At 54.8% G+C, this 12,619-nt stretch overlaps 1 protein-coding gene across 1 annotated transcript in view; it reads right to left on the bottom strand.

The window, feature by feature from the left end:
* Nucleotides 1–1,689: 1,689 nt before the first annotated feature.
* Nucleotides 1,690–12,619, bottom strand: part of LOC108505235 (connective tissue growth factor-like) — a 12,193-nt gene continuing 1,263 nt past the window's right edge. Inside the window, exons 2-5 of the mRNA XM_017831060.1 lie at nt 8,489–8,702; nt 4,883–5,131; nt 3,795–4,003; nt 1,690–3,608 (exon numbers count right to left, since the gene is read on the bottom strand). Coding sequence (XP_017686549.1) covers nt 3,297–3,608; nt 3,795–4,003; nt 4,883–5,131; nt 8,489–8,702 — 984 coding nt within the window. The 3' untranslated portion in view covers nt 1,690–3,296. The remainder of the gene's footprint in view (nt 3,609–3,794; nt 4,004–4,882; nt 5,132–8,488; nt 8,703–12,619) is intronic.

Genomic DNA, 12,619 nt, shown 5'->3' with positions numbered 1-12,619 from the left:
CCCCTCCCAGCGCCCCCGTGACGTCACCGGCCATATAAGGAGAAGGAGCCCCCGCGGGGATTCCCACGGGCCGCGGGGGGACCCCGGGCTGGGCCGAGAGAGCCCCAATATCCCCCTCCCAAAAACAAAAAAAAAAGGATCGGTGCCTTGGGGGATTTTTTTTTTTTTTCTCGTTTTCACCCACTTTCTTAACTTTTCTTAGGGAAACCCCTTCCCCGCGGGGGCCGGGCCAGCCGGGGGTTCCCCGTCCTGCGCCCACCCCGAGCGGCTGCGGCGTGGCCGGCGCTGATAAAGGGCTTCGGGGTCCCTGAGGTGCCCCGAACCCAGCCCCAGCCCCGGGGCCACGCCCGGGCTATCGGGGCCGCGCAGGCGGCGACTGCGGAGATAAAGGGGGACAGCGGCTGCTGCGGGACCGGGACAGCCATGGAGGGGGCGGCGGGCTAGAATTCGGTCCCAGTCCCGGCCCGCTGTGCTGTCCTGGCCCTGCGGTGGCACTGGGTGCCGGGGCTAGGCTGGAGCAGGTGGGTGCTGCCCCAGGGTCACCCCCAGCCCCCCCAGGGCCAGCCAAGGCCCTGCGCCCCATCGCACCTTGCCCCGGGTCAGGGTGTCCCCCTGGGGACGGTCCCTGGTGCCACCTAATGGCCACCGCCCTGGGGACACCGGCAGGGACTGTCGCCGTGTGTCCGTCACCGCGTGTCCCCCCCTCTGCCTCCACCAAGGCCTTTCCAGCCCCCCAAGAGAACCACGGGATGGATCCTGCCCCAGCCTCGGAGCCTCAACACCCCGCAGCTCAAATGCAATGGGGGCTTGTCCCCCCACCCCCTGCCCCTCCCTGGGAGCCCTAAGCCTTCCCCGGGGAGGAGGAAGATTTGGGGGGAGGAAGAGCCTCTCACCCCTGCCCCGGTGGGAGGGGAGGGAGCCCCTGGCTAATGTGATGAGAGGGGGATGAATCCATAAGCTGTTAAGCCGCTGCAAAGCCCCTCGCGTTCTGGCCCCGCTATCACCGACTTCTGCTCACATCTGCTCCCGGGGTTATTTTTAATCGGGTATTAAGGACTTTTGGGTCCTTCAGCAGGCAGAGTGGGGGCTCTGCTTGTNGCCTCGGAGCCTCAACACCCCGCAGCTCAAATGCAATGGGGGCTTGTCCCCCCACCCCCTGCCCCTCCCTGGGAGCCCTAAGCCTTCCCCGGGGAGGAGGAAGATTTGGGGGGAGGAAGAGCCTCTCACCCCTGCCCCGGTGGGAGGGGAGGGAGCCCCTGGCTAATGTGATGAGAGGGGGATGAATCCATAAGCTGTTAAGCCGCTGCAAAGCCCCTCGCGTTCTGGCCCCGCTATCACCGACTTCTGCTCACATCTGCTCCCGGGCTTATTTTTAATCGGGTATTAAGGACTTTTGGGTCCTTCAGCAGGCAGAGTGGGGGCTCTGCTTGTTACCCCCCCCCCCCCCAAGCAGGAGCTGTGATTTGCGGGGCCTCTGAGGCACCAACACCAGCCCCGCTGCTATTTGGGGGGGGGGGAAAGGGACCTTCTGGGACCCCCATCCCCTCCACACGCAGCCATCAGCTCTGCAGAGGGTCCCAGCACTGGTCCCTGCAGGCTGGGAGCACTGGGGAAAGGCTGGAGGGGGAACCAGGCAAGAGACTCACATGGGATATAAAAGATAAATATATAAACAAACAAATAAATGTATAAAATATATAAAAAATAAAGAGATATTTATTAGCGTTGAGTAAAGTGCAACCTCAGCGTGGTTGGAGGCTCAGCAGCCGAGGGAAGGGCAGGAGAGAAGCTCAGAGAGAGGGAATGGCACGAGCAGGGCTGTGCCAATGGGATACAGGAACTGTACAAGGGCCTTAAAAACAGATAAACAACACCAGATAAATTATTTACAGTTCAAATCGATTCAGGAGGCTGAAGGCTCAGGACCTGCTGCAGACTGGGAAAGCAAGAAGAGGGAGTGGGATGGGACATAGGCCCTGAGCTGGTATGTCAGGGGAGTTTGGGGGTTCGGGGCAGCAGTTGGGGGCAGCTGGGACTGTCCCCTGGCATCAGGCTCTGCTCTGGGGGGAGATGTAGTGGGGTGAAGCCTTGGGCCTGCTGCTCCTGCTGGAACAGGAATTCATTGGGATTTGCACACGGGCTGTGATGAACAGGATCAGGCCCTGTGCCTGGATGTCTCTGCTAAAGATCAGCAGAGGTTTTCACACAAGAGCTCAGCAGTTCCGTGGAGCTGCAGGGGCTGCACTGCTGCTGGACACACCACCAGCACCTTCCTGGGCTGGTGTCCTCTCCTGGAGCTATGGGCTGGCAGCGGGATGTCTTTAATGGCAGAGACTCTGTCAGGGCTGTGACAAGGTGGGAATCCTACTGGAGACCTCAGTGCCAATGGCTCTCTGTGTCACTGTCTAAGTAACTCCAGAGGGGATCTGCTCCATTTACAAATACAAGAATTTTTCTTGCCAGTGCCTTAAACTCCCCAGGGAGGCCTGAGCTGAACAGTGCTCCTCCTACTCACAAACATCCAGAGCTAAGACTCTGGAGCCAAAACACAGCTTCAGCCCCTCTGTGGATGTGTGAGCTGGTGGGGTCCAGCCTCTCTCCCACCCCAGAGCCATTTCTGAAGAGATTAGGAAGAAATTCTTCCCTGTGAGGGTGGGGAGGCCCTGGCACAGGCTGCCCAGAGAAGCTGCAGCTGCCTCATCCCTGGAAGTGTCCAAGGCCAGGTTGGACAGGGCTTGGAGCAACCTGGGCTAGTGGAAGGTGTCCCTGCCCATGGCAGGGGGTTAGAACAAGATGAGCATTAAGGTCCCTCTCAACCCAAACCATTCTATGGTTCTGTGAAATGCTCATCAAGGCACTAAAAGCTGCCCAGAGCAGCACCCACAGGGGACAGGTTTTGGTCTGGCAGCCTGGGCCACCCCCAGTTCATGCTGGAGGAGCTCCTGGGGTCTGAATGAGGAACTGTGCCCGCTGTGCTCTGGGCTGGAGACAGGCTGGAGCCATGTGGCTTTGATCCACTCTCCCCTCTGGCCAGTGGGAACAGGGATCAAGTTTGCAGCCCGAGCCTGTGTCTGGTTCCTTCGCTGACCTCTGCGGCACCGTGGGTGGGGGTCAGAGGGCTGGAGCAGCTGGGGCTGTTCCCCCCCAGACCTCAGCTCACTGGGACCACTGGTGTGAACAGTGCTGCTCTGGAGAGCACAGCCCCTCACAGAGGGGCAGAGGCTGCATTGTCCTGCGACACAGTCACCAAAGCCCCTCAGATCCCTCCCGACGCCTCGGATCCGGCCCGGGGAGGGCTATTGCCGCTCGCTCCTGACGTGGTCCCCGATCATCCGCCTGTGGTAGGTGGCCAGGAAGATGTCGTTGTCGCGGGGGCAGTCGTAGTGGCAGGAGCACACCTTGATGAACATCATCTTCCTGCGGAAGGAGTCCCCCTCGGGGCAGCGGAACTCCACGTCGGCGGTGCTGGTCAGGTCGGGGGTGCAGCACCGCCCGTCCGAGCAGCTCCCGCAGAACCGCGGCCGGTACGAGCGGGTGCTGGTGCACCCCGAGAACTCAAAGTGGAGGCTCTGGCGTGGCCTTGGGGTCCTCACGCACTTCTTCCCTTTCTGGGGAGAGAGTGGGTGGATTAACGCAGACGGGAAAGACGCACCGAGGCCTCTGCTCCACCCCCATCACTGCACAGCGGGGCACGGAGACAGCGGAACCACAGAGCAAAGCCCCTGAGCCAACACCATTCCCAAGGTCTCCCCTGCCATTTGGGGAGCTGTGTCCCCCTCTCCCCAAGCCCCCACCTTGGTTTTCTCCATGGGGAAGTCGCAGGGCCGGACCATGCAGAGCCGGGTCTCCTTCTCCAGGCGGCACTGGGGGTTGTCGTTGGTGACGCGGGCGGAGATGCCCATCCCGCAGCTCCGGGAGCACGCGCTCCACGCCGTGGTCTGCACCAGGCAGTTCTCCTGCAGGTTGTTCAGCTCAGGCTTCTGGGCTGGGTCCTCCCTGAACACTGAGCCATGGGGAAGAGACACAAGGTGAGGCTCAGGGCTCGGGACACAGCGTGGCAGCTCCACGGCTGCTCCCAACCTGGGCTAACGCTGCAAGAACAGCAGCAAAGGTCTGGCCCATCCCGTGAGCTGCTCGGCCTCTCAGCAGGGGGAGGATGCAGGGAAGCATTTCCTACCACAGCACAGCTCCAGCCAGCTCTGCTGTGACACCACGGGGTCCACACAACACCACTGAGCTCTTCCATCAGCGGCTCTGGTACCCACATGCCAGTGTACAAAACCACGACCAGTTCCAAACCAGTCAATGACCCAATGCACAGGTAGTTTGGATCCTCTCCTATTCCCCAGCAAACAACTCTTGGCCCCATCCATGAGCCCAAATCCACAGGTAGTTTGGATTCACCCTTATTCCCTAGCAAACAGGATCCTTATTCCCTAGCAAATAGGATCCTCTCCTATTCCCCAGCAAACAGCTCTTGGCCCCATCCATGAGCCCCAATCCACAGGCAGTTTGGATCCACCCTTATTCCCTAGCAAACAGCTCCTGGCTCCATCCCATGTGCCCCAATTCAGAGGTACTTTGGATCCACTTCTCTTCCCCAGGAAACAGCTCCCAGCTCTGTCTCACATGCCCCAATCCACAAGTAGTTTGGATCCATCTCTCTTCCCCAACAAACAGCTCCTGGCCCCACCCCACCCACCACAATTCCATAGGTAGTTTGGACCCCACGTACCCCAGCCCACAGGTGGTTTGGATCCACTCCTCTTCGCCAGGAAACAGCTCCCAGCCCCATTCCCTGTGCCCCAGCCCACCGGCAGTTTGGATCCATCCCTGTTCCCCAGCCGACAGCTCCCGTTCCCATCCCAGCCGCCCCGCTCACCCGCCATGGCCGTGCCCAGGTCGTTGTCGCTGCCCTCCTCACACACCCACTCCTCACAGCACTTGTTGTGGACCCGGACCCTGCGGGGGTGGGGGCAGTCGGGGGACGGCAGGCGCAGGTCGTCGGAGCAGAGCGGGATGCAGCCGACGGCGCCGTCCAGGCAGATGCACTGCAGTTTGCACGTGGGCTGGAAGCTCTCCCCGTTCAGGTAGATCTTGCCCAGCAGGTCACACGTCGCACCCTCATGAGCTGTGGGAGGAGGAGGAGGAGGAAGAGCAGAGCTGAACTTCTGCCCCAGGAGGACCTGGGGCTGCCGAGGAGGGACAGAGCCCACCCTGCCCTGCTCTGCCATCTCGGTGCTGGACTGGGTAATATTTGCCTCTCTGGATTCAAGGCTGCTCCTGGCATTGATTTTTTTGGAACCGCCAACCCTCCCAAAGCTCTCTAGAAAAATTTCTCCTCCATTTGGGTGAGCTACCAAGTGTGACACTGCCTTTACAGCCCGTCCCCCAGTCAGTGCCCAGTCAGTGGTGTCACAGCCCTGACATGGCACATGAGCAGCAACTTTGCTCCTCAGTACTCCTGGCAGACCAAAAGGCAACGTTCTCCCAAGAGCAGCTGGTTCCCACATGGCTGATGGCACCTACAAAGGAAATGACACTTTGGGCTGGTGACCTTTCTGGCCCCTCTGTGATGCACAAATCTCTTCTTCCTTCCAGCTCCAATTTTTTCTAGTTCTCTCTCTTCTGATCTCCGTGTCTCTCATCTCCAGCCCTCCTACCAGTCTTTCCCTCCCTCCTAATAAAACTTGGGCATAAAAGGAAACACAACAATATCTGACACAGAACAGCAAAACCTTCACTCTGCTCCCCAGCTCTTATATTTGGCTTAGCCAAAAACTTTCCCAGTGGAAGTTTTCCAGCAGAAATCTCTGATTTGATTGAGATCAGGAATGGTTTCAATAGGAATCAACTGAAGCACTTCATTTTGATATCAAAGATTTCCTTTGTGCTCAACCAAAATACTTGTGGGACAGTGTCCACAGTGGGAAGTGTTTTGCTCTGGTAATTATTTTAGGCACTATAAAAGGTCAAGATAAAATATTTTGATAAAATGGAAGCAGAAAGTTTTGACACAGCCAAATGAGTATTCTAAATAAATAATGAAAACAAATTGAGGGGTTTTTTTAAATATATAGATATTTAGATGTATTTTTTATATATATATTTTTTTTCTATCAGCCTGAAATGAAATGTTGAAATTTCAGAGTTGTTCACAGGACAGAAATCCTGATTTTTGGACAGTTCTCAGCAGCTGCTGCTTCCTGCAAAAAACCATGCAAACCTCTATTGGGAAGTTACCAAAATGAAGGATTCTTGGCTGCTTGTGGAGGCTTCCCAGGAAACCTGACCTATTTTGTCCTTAGTCCTGCTCACCCAGGGGACACTGTGTCAGGCAGAAAGTGGTTGGACTAAACAAGGAGTGAGAGCCTCTTTCCATCCCATCCCTTGAGGGGACACAAATCCTTCCGGACTGTTCCAAACCGGAGCTGGATCTCGACTTGCAACTCTTTTCAATGCCACTGGGATAAAAATACTCCTGTGCTCCAACTCAGAAGTTTCAAAATCCTCACTTTTTCCATCAAAGTGGAAGCCATCCATCCACCCTCCCTCCACACAGCCATTCAGACTTATTTTTAAACCCTCTCTCCCTGTTTTTCAGCCCGAGTGCTCTCCCGTCCCGCTGAACGGATCGTGCTGTTCCCTCTCCTCCCTCCCCACCCAAGGAATGGCAGCTCACCCCAGGGGTTGATTATGTTTTCCAAACTCAGTGGTTCTGTCGTGCCCTTCATTACCCTCCCTGACCTCCCTTTCCCAATGACCTGATCCAATTAAGGCACCGAAACGACGGCGCCCGCAGAGAGAGGTGGTTCTTTATTCCCTGGCAGTGCCCGACCCCAAACACCAACTCCAGCCAAGGAGACTTTTGCCCTTTTCCACAGGGAGTATGTCAGGGCTCAAGGAGCCTCTCCAGCTCCTCTGCCAGGTCCCAACACCCACCCAGGCCACTCTACCACCGGTAGGAACCCTACTCCAGAGTTACTACAGGATTGTCTCTACCTTTCTGATACTCCAAGGTCTCTGCAGGAAGAGAAGGATTCCTCTGCATCGTGTGGAATGTGATAACATTAAGCAAATACACAATAATCTTCCTTCTGAGGGTTCCCTTCCCATCTCTGCTGATATGGCCCTCGGGCTGGTCCCAGCTGAGACGCCTTTCCCGTGACACTGGAACACCTCAGCTCCTTTCTGCTCCCAGAACATCTGTCTTTCTTGGATAAATGTAAGTCACATTGATCCTTCCCCTTCTCTGATTCACCACTCCACCTTCCTTCCCTGCCTCCAAAATCCCCCCTCTTCCAACAGATCCACGTGGACACCACAAAAACATCACCCAAGGACCTTACTGCTCAAATCCTCAGTTCATTTCAGGGAGATATCCTGGTCTGGGTTCACTGGCAGTTTTGCCCATGAAAAGCTTAATTTCTCACTCAAAAGCAGGAAGGATAGTTGTGTCAGCAAGTCTGATTTCCTCCCCAGCACAAATTTGGGACTCTTACTCCAAAATGTTCTGATCAAACCTGATATGTCACGGTGAACACAAAGCACCTTTGTCAGAAAGATGTCCAGGCTTTGTGGGGAGGCTTGAGAGGAAATCATTCCCATGATTTCACTGCCTTTCCTCCACAAACCCATCCCTCATTCCCAGTGGGAATGATGCAGCCTGCAGCTCACACTTTGCTGGGTGTTACCACACCTACGTTCACCTCATTAAACTTCAGTCCTCAGCTCTCAGGTGTCAATGCCTACAGAAAGTACCAGGAGCTCCCATGGCTCCTAAAGATCCCAAAAAAACTGAGTGAGGGAAATGAAACAACTTATATAAACTTTTCAAAATGAAAAAAAAAAACCAAACAAATAGCTTCTACAAGTTAGATTCGTTTGGACAAGGGCCTGAAGCTCCTGGCAGAGATGTGGCAGAGGAGTCTTGTTTTCAAGCAAAGAACAGGAGATTGAGGAAATACTTGCCTTTTTTTTTTCCCCTCTTGACCAAAGTCATTTTTGCCTGTTTTAAAAAGAACCACCAAATAAAAACATAAAATCAAAAAAAAAAAATATTTTCTTTTCTGGCTGAAAAGAGGCACGAGGAGAGAAAACAGCTTCTTGCCTTTGTGTTTACCTGGCTCAGGAATTCTCATGTTCCGCACAGACACAATGCAGTGAAGGAGCTGTTCAGCTCTTCCCACCCACACATTCCAGCCAGAAACACACTTTGGGAGCAGCCAAGTGCAGAACACCCATATCCAGTGCAAGGCAGGGGGAAAAAGTCCTTTCAGTAAGAGCCCAGACTGCTGATATTCACCCACAGGGATAGAGGATGTGTCCTAAGGGTGTCCCAGGACACAGGAGAGATCCACAGCCCCTTTGGAGCTGAGGGAAGGAGCTGTGTGTGTGTCAGTGGATTTGTTGGCTCCCAGGGAATTCTGCTGGGTGTTCTTGGAGGCTCCCTGGAAAGCCACCCAAGAACAGAACATGCAGGTCTCACCTAAGCAGATCCCGCTGCCTCTGTGGATTTTGGAGAAGTCGCAGTAGAGTCCCTTGTGGTGGTCACAGGGCCTGTGCAGGGAGCAGAGCTCTCCCAGCTGCCTGGCACACACCTTGCAGCAGCCACAGGCATCCAACACGTGGCTGGTGCCAGCAGGGCACTGCAGAGGCTGGGAGGGACACTGGCACGGGAAGGTGCAGGCCTGTGCTTCTCCCTGGAGGGCAAAAACCCACGGAGAGGATGAGTCCGGGCAGGGAAAGGGAAAACACGGCTCTGCCACAAGTACAGGCACCCCAGAGAGAGGAGGGAGAGCCCAGGGACTCACAGGACTTTTCTCATCCCTCATTCCTCTGGAGCTCCAGGGGAAAAAAAGATGCCTCTGGGAAGCAAAGCCAAAACAAACAGGACAAGCAGTAGCTCGGAGTCCCCTGCACAGCTCACCCTCCACCTCCCTGGAAGCAATAAAGTGGTAATTATTAACAGCAAGCAATTCCAGCTCTTACACAGGACAAACATCAAAGCCTCTGCAGCAGCAGCAGAATCAGACCCAGCTGGAGCTGGAAAAGGACGTGCACAGGTACAGAACTTGCCCAAAGTCAGGCAGAGGGATTGGAGCAGTGCTAAAAACTGACCCAAAGGCTCCCATTTTGTGCCCTGGATTGCACACTTCCTTCGTTATTCCCAGAGATGTGCCCTCTCCTCTCCCCTTTCCAAGGAACACAACATAACCAACCTTCCTCGGGACTTTGTGACTCCAGAGCTGCCCCCATGGGCAGCATTTCACTGGCCACCCCTTGAAACCCACCCGTGGATTTATGCCACTTCAGACACTAAACAGAGACCAGGCTATGGCTGAAGGGGGGTTTCCTGCTCTGGAAAACCCAGGATGTGTCCAACACCCCAATCACTGAGTCTGTGCCACCTTTGTCCTGCATCTGCCTGGAGCAGCTACAGCAGCTCAGCTCTGGATTTGCCCGAGTTTGGGAGATGTGACACCCTGAAGTCACACCTAAAGATACTCTGAAACCTCCTCAGTGCCAGCTCCAGCCTGGTTTTCTGTTCCTGCCCACTCCAGTCCTCCCTTGCCCTGCTCCATCACCACTCCAACCTGCTCAGGCACTGCTGGACACGGCTCAGCTCCCACCCGGGGCTGACACGACCTTTGCACATGGATGATGCCACCAAAACACTCTGGGATCCTGTCCTGCTGTGATCTGGGTGGAGAGGGAGGCACCCAACTGGACAAGCCCCTCACAGCTCCACTGGCAAACCCGGGAGAGGGGCAGCCAAGCTGGGAAGAGGTGAGGGACACACACCTGGGACAGAGGTCAGAGAATAAATCTTTCTTTTTTTACAGCTCTGTTTGGACTTGTCACATCCCACCCAGCCCTCCCTTGGGAAACAGCCTCCTTGGATATTGTGTTTGTCACCGACAACAGCAGGAAGACTTTTCCAGCTGTTTTGACTGTTGCTCTGACTTGATCTCATGTGGGGTAGGAAGGTGCCAACTGCTTTGTACGGCTGGAACACCCAGCACAGCCCAGGGCAGGACTGGGAGCGGGCTAAACCTTCCCTCAGAGTCATGGAACTACAGAATCATAGAATATGCTGAGCTGGAAGGGACCCACAGGGATTATGGAATCCAGCTCCTGGCCCTGCACAGACACCCCAGCAATCCCACCCTGTCCCTCAGAGCATTGTCCAAACCCTCCTGGAGCTCTGGCAGCCTTGGGGCTGTGCCCACTGCCCTGGGGAGCCTGGGCAGTGCCCAACCACCCTCTGGGGGAAGAACCTTTTCCTGAAATCCAGTCCAAACCTCCTCAGACACAAATCTAACCATTCCCTAGGGTGCTCCCAAGGGCTGAGCCCTCCCAGAATCTCCCTGCTCAGCAGGAATCAACCTAATTCTCCTGGATCCGTCCTAGCACAGAGTGTTTTGGAGCCAAGCCCCTCCTCCCTGCAGCCCAGCTGTTCCCAGCCGGCAGTGCTGGAGCAGCTCGCCAGGAGCTGGCACGTCACAGGGATCAATTCCCAACCACTGAAGTGCATTAAAAGAACTAAAAATACAGAAATCTTCCCTACTGCTTTTTCGTGTAGGCAACTGCTGGAGCTGCCAAGGGATGTGTTGTCCAGCCCCGGGTGAGTGGGTGGGGGGTACGTGAGCTCACACAAGAGGCAGAGCATTCCTGACACGGGATCTCTGTTGAGATGCAATCCATGCACTTCAGAAAAAATAATGGCAACAAGCATTTTCCAGTGCAGTGTCAGCCACAGGCCATAGAAAAAACACTCTCAAAATAGCTCTCCTGCTGAAATCCAAACCAAAACAACCTCTTGCGGGATGACAGAACACAGTGGAATTAAACTCATCCCTGGAAGTGTTCAAGGACAGGTTGGACGGGGCTTGAAGCAACCTGGGATAGTGGAAGGTGTCCCTGCCCATGGAAGGGGGTTGGACAAAATGGTTTTTCAGTTCCCTTCCGGCCCAAACCATTCCATGATTCTATGAGTTCTCTTCCTTGCTCTCATTAATCCTTGCTGGCTCTGGTGATTTCCTTGATAACTCACCCACACAAACCACCTCACCTGGTTTTACCTTCTGCTTTCAGAGCACAGCATCTGCATTCAGATCTCTGGCATGTCAGAGACCTGCTGGGTGACCCTGCACCCACCTCAGCTGTGCCTCATTTCCCTCAGCTCAAACCCCCAGTCCATCCTGGTTTTCAGGGCTCTTTCCAATACTCTTTCCAATACTTTCCAATGCTCCAATTCCCACCAGTCAGCTTGGATGTGCCTCCCTCCATCACCCAGAGGCTGTTGGAGCTCCTGTTTGCTGGTTTTATCACAGACTAAAGTCAGCCTGTGCTATTCATAACTCCTGCTGCTCTCCCAGGTCCAGGAGAGGAGGGAATGAGCTGGAATTGGGTTTGGCTCAAACCCTCCCCCCCCCCCCGATATTGAGCACTGAAAAACTGCCTGGGCAGGGGAACCTCTGGAGCTGGGAACAGCTGGGACAAAGTCAATACTGAACCAGTCTCCTGAGTCCTCTGTTACTCAGTTTTCCTTCAGATAGGCTAAACAGGGGATTATACTGCATTTGCAAGGAGCACCTTCCACCTGCATTCTTTCCAAGGACTGCTTCTAGGAGTTGTTTCAACACAGCGTGGAAACTGCCCCAAGACTGCCCCAAAGAACTCCCCAGCCTGTCCCCAGGAACTGCCAGGACTGGAATTAGGGGCTTTGCTGCAGACCCAAATGTAACACAAAGCCCAGCATTTCCACATAAACTGCCACTGACCTGGGTCCAGAGGGATTCAACTCAGGGAACATTTCATTTTCTTCCCTCTGCAGAAGGGGCTGCCCCAAAACTCACTTTTACTTTCACTGAGCAGGATCCTGATTTCAGGGTCACTACAGCCTTGCCCTTGTTTCTGTTGAGGTTGGCAGAGCACTTCTGTGAACTCTGAGAGCAGCAGAACACAACCAGTCTCAGGGATCAAGGCCGTGGAGTCAAGGAGGTCCTAAAGCCTGGAATATCAGCTCTCCCTGCTCCTGGCTTTGCTGGCAGCTCTTGCATCTGTCACAAACACTGTGTGAGAAGCTGTGGGACTCCCAGGACTCCTGAGTGATGGCCAAGCCACTGTGGGAGTGCCAACACTTGGATAGAAGATTCCCCTGCCTCTTACTCCCAGGTTCCATCCCAGCTGACAAGCCAGAACAAGCTCCCTCCCAACTGCCAGCACCAAACCCAGCTACCTGGGGGTAAGAAAGAGTGAGAACCTTCTTCCTGCTTCATATTCACATAAAACCTCTTCCTCACCTCAGGAGGGCACAAGCTGGGGACATGAGATCTCACCAGGTCTGTGGCACCCTCGGGATTTCTTGTTCCTGATCGAGGTTCATGGGAGAGCCCAGGGAACCAGCAAAGGGAGCCAAACCAAAGAGGACTTCTAAAGTTTATTTGGGCTCATCACTGCACTCAGAGGGCTGGGAAAGGAGAGTTCTGAACTGAGCCAGGGGTTAATGCTGCCAGGTGGAGGTGAGATAATAAACATCCAACTGGTTCTCCTTGTGCTCCAAGACCAGCAGTAGATAAAGCAGCCAAAACACAGCTGTTCATCCTCCAAACAC

Source organism: Lepidothrix coronata, unplaced genomic scaffold (genome assembly GCF_001604755.1).
Source record: "Lepidothrix coronata isolate B3197 unplaced genomic scaffold, Lepidothrix_coronata-1.0 Scaffold187, whole genome shotgun sequence".
Taxonomy (NCBI): domain Eukaryota; kingdom Metazoa; phylum Chordata; class Aves; order Passeriformes; family Pipridae; genus Lepidothrix; species Lepidothrix coronata.
Note: the sequence above shows the minus strand (reverse complement) of the source record. Positions and strands in the feature narration are given on the sequence as shown.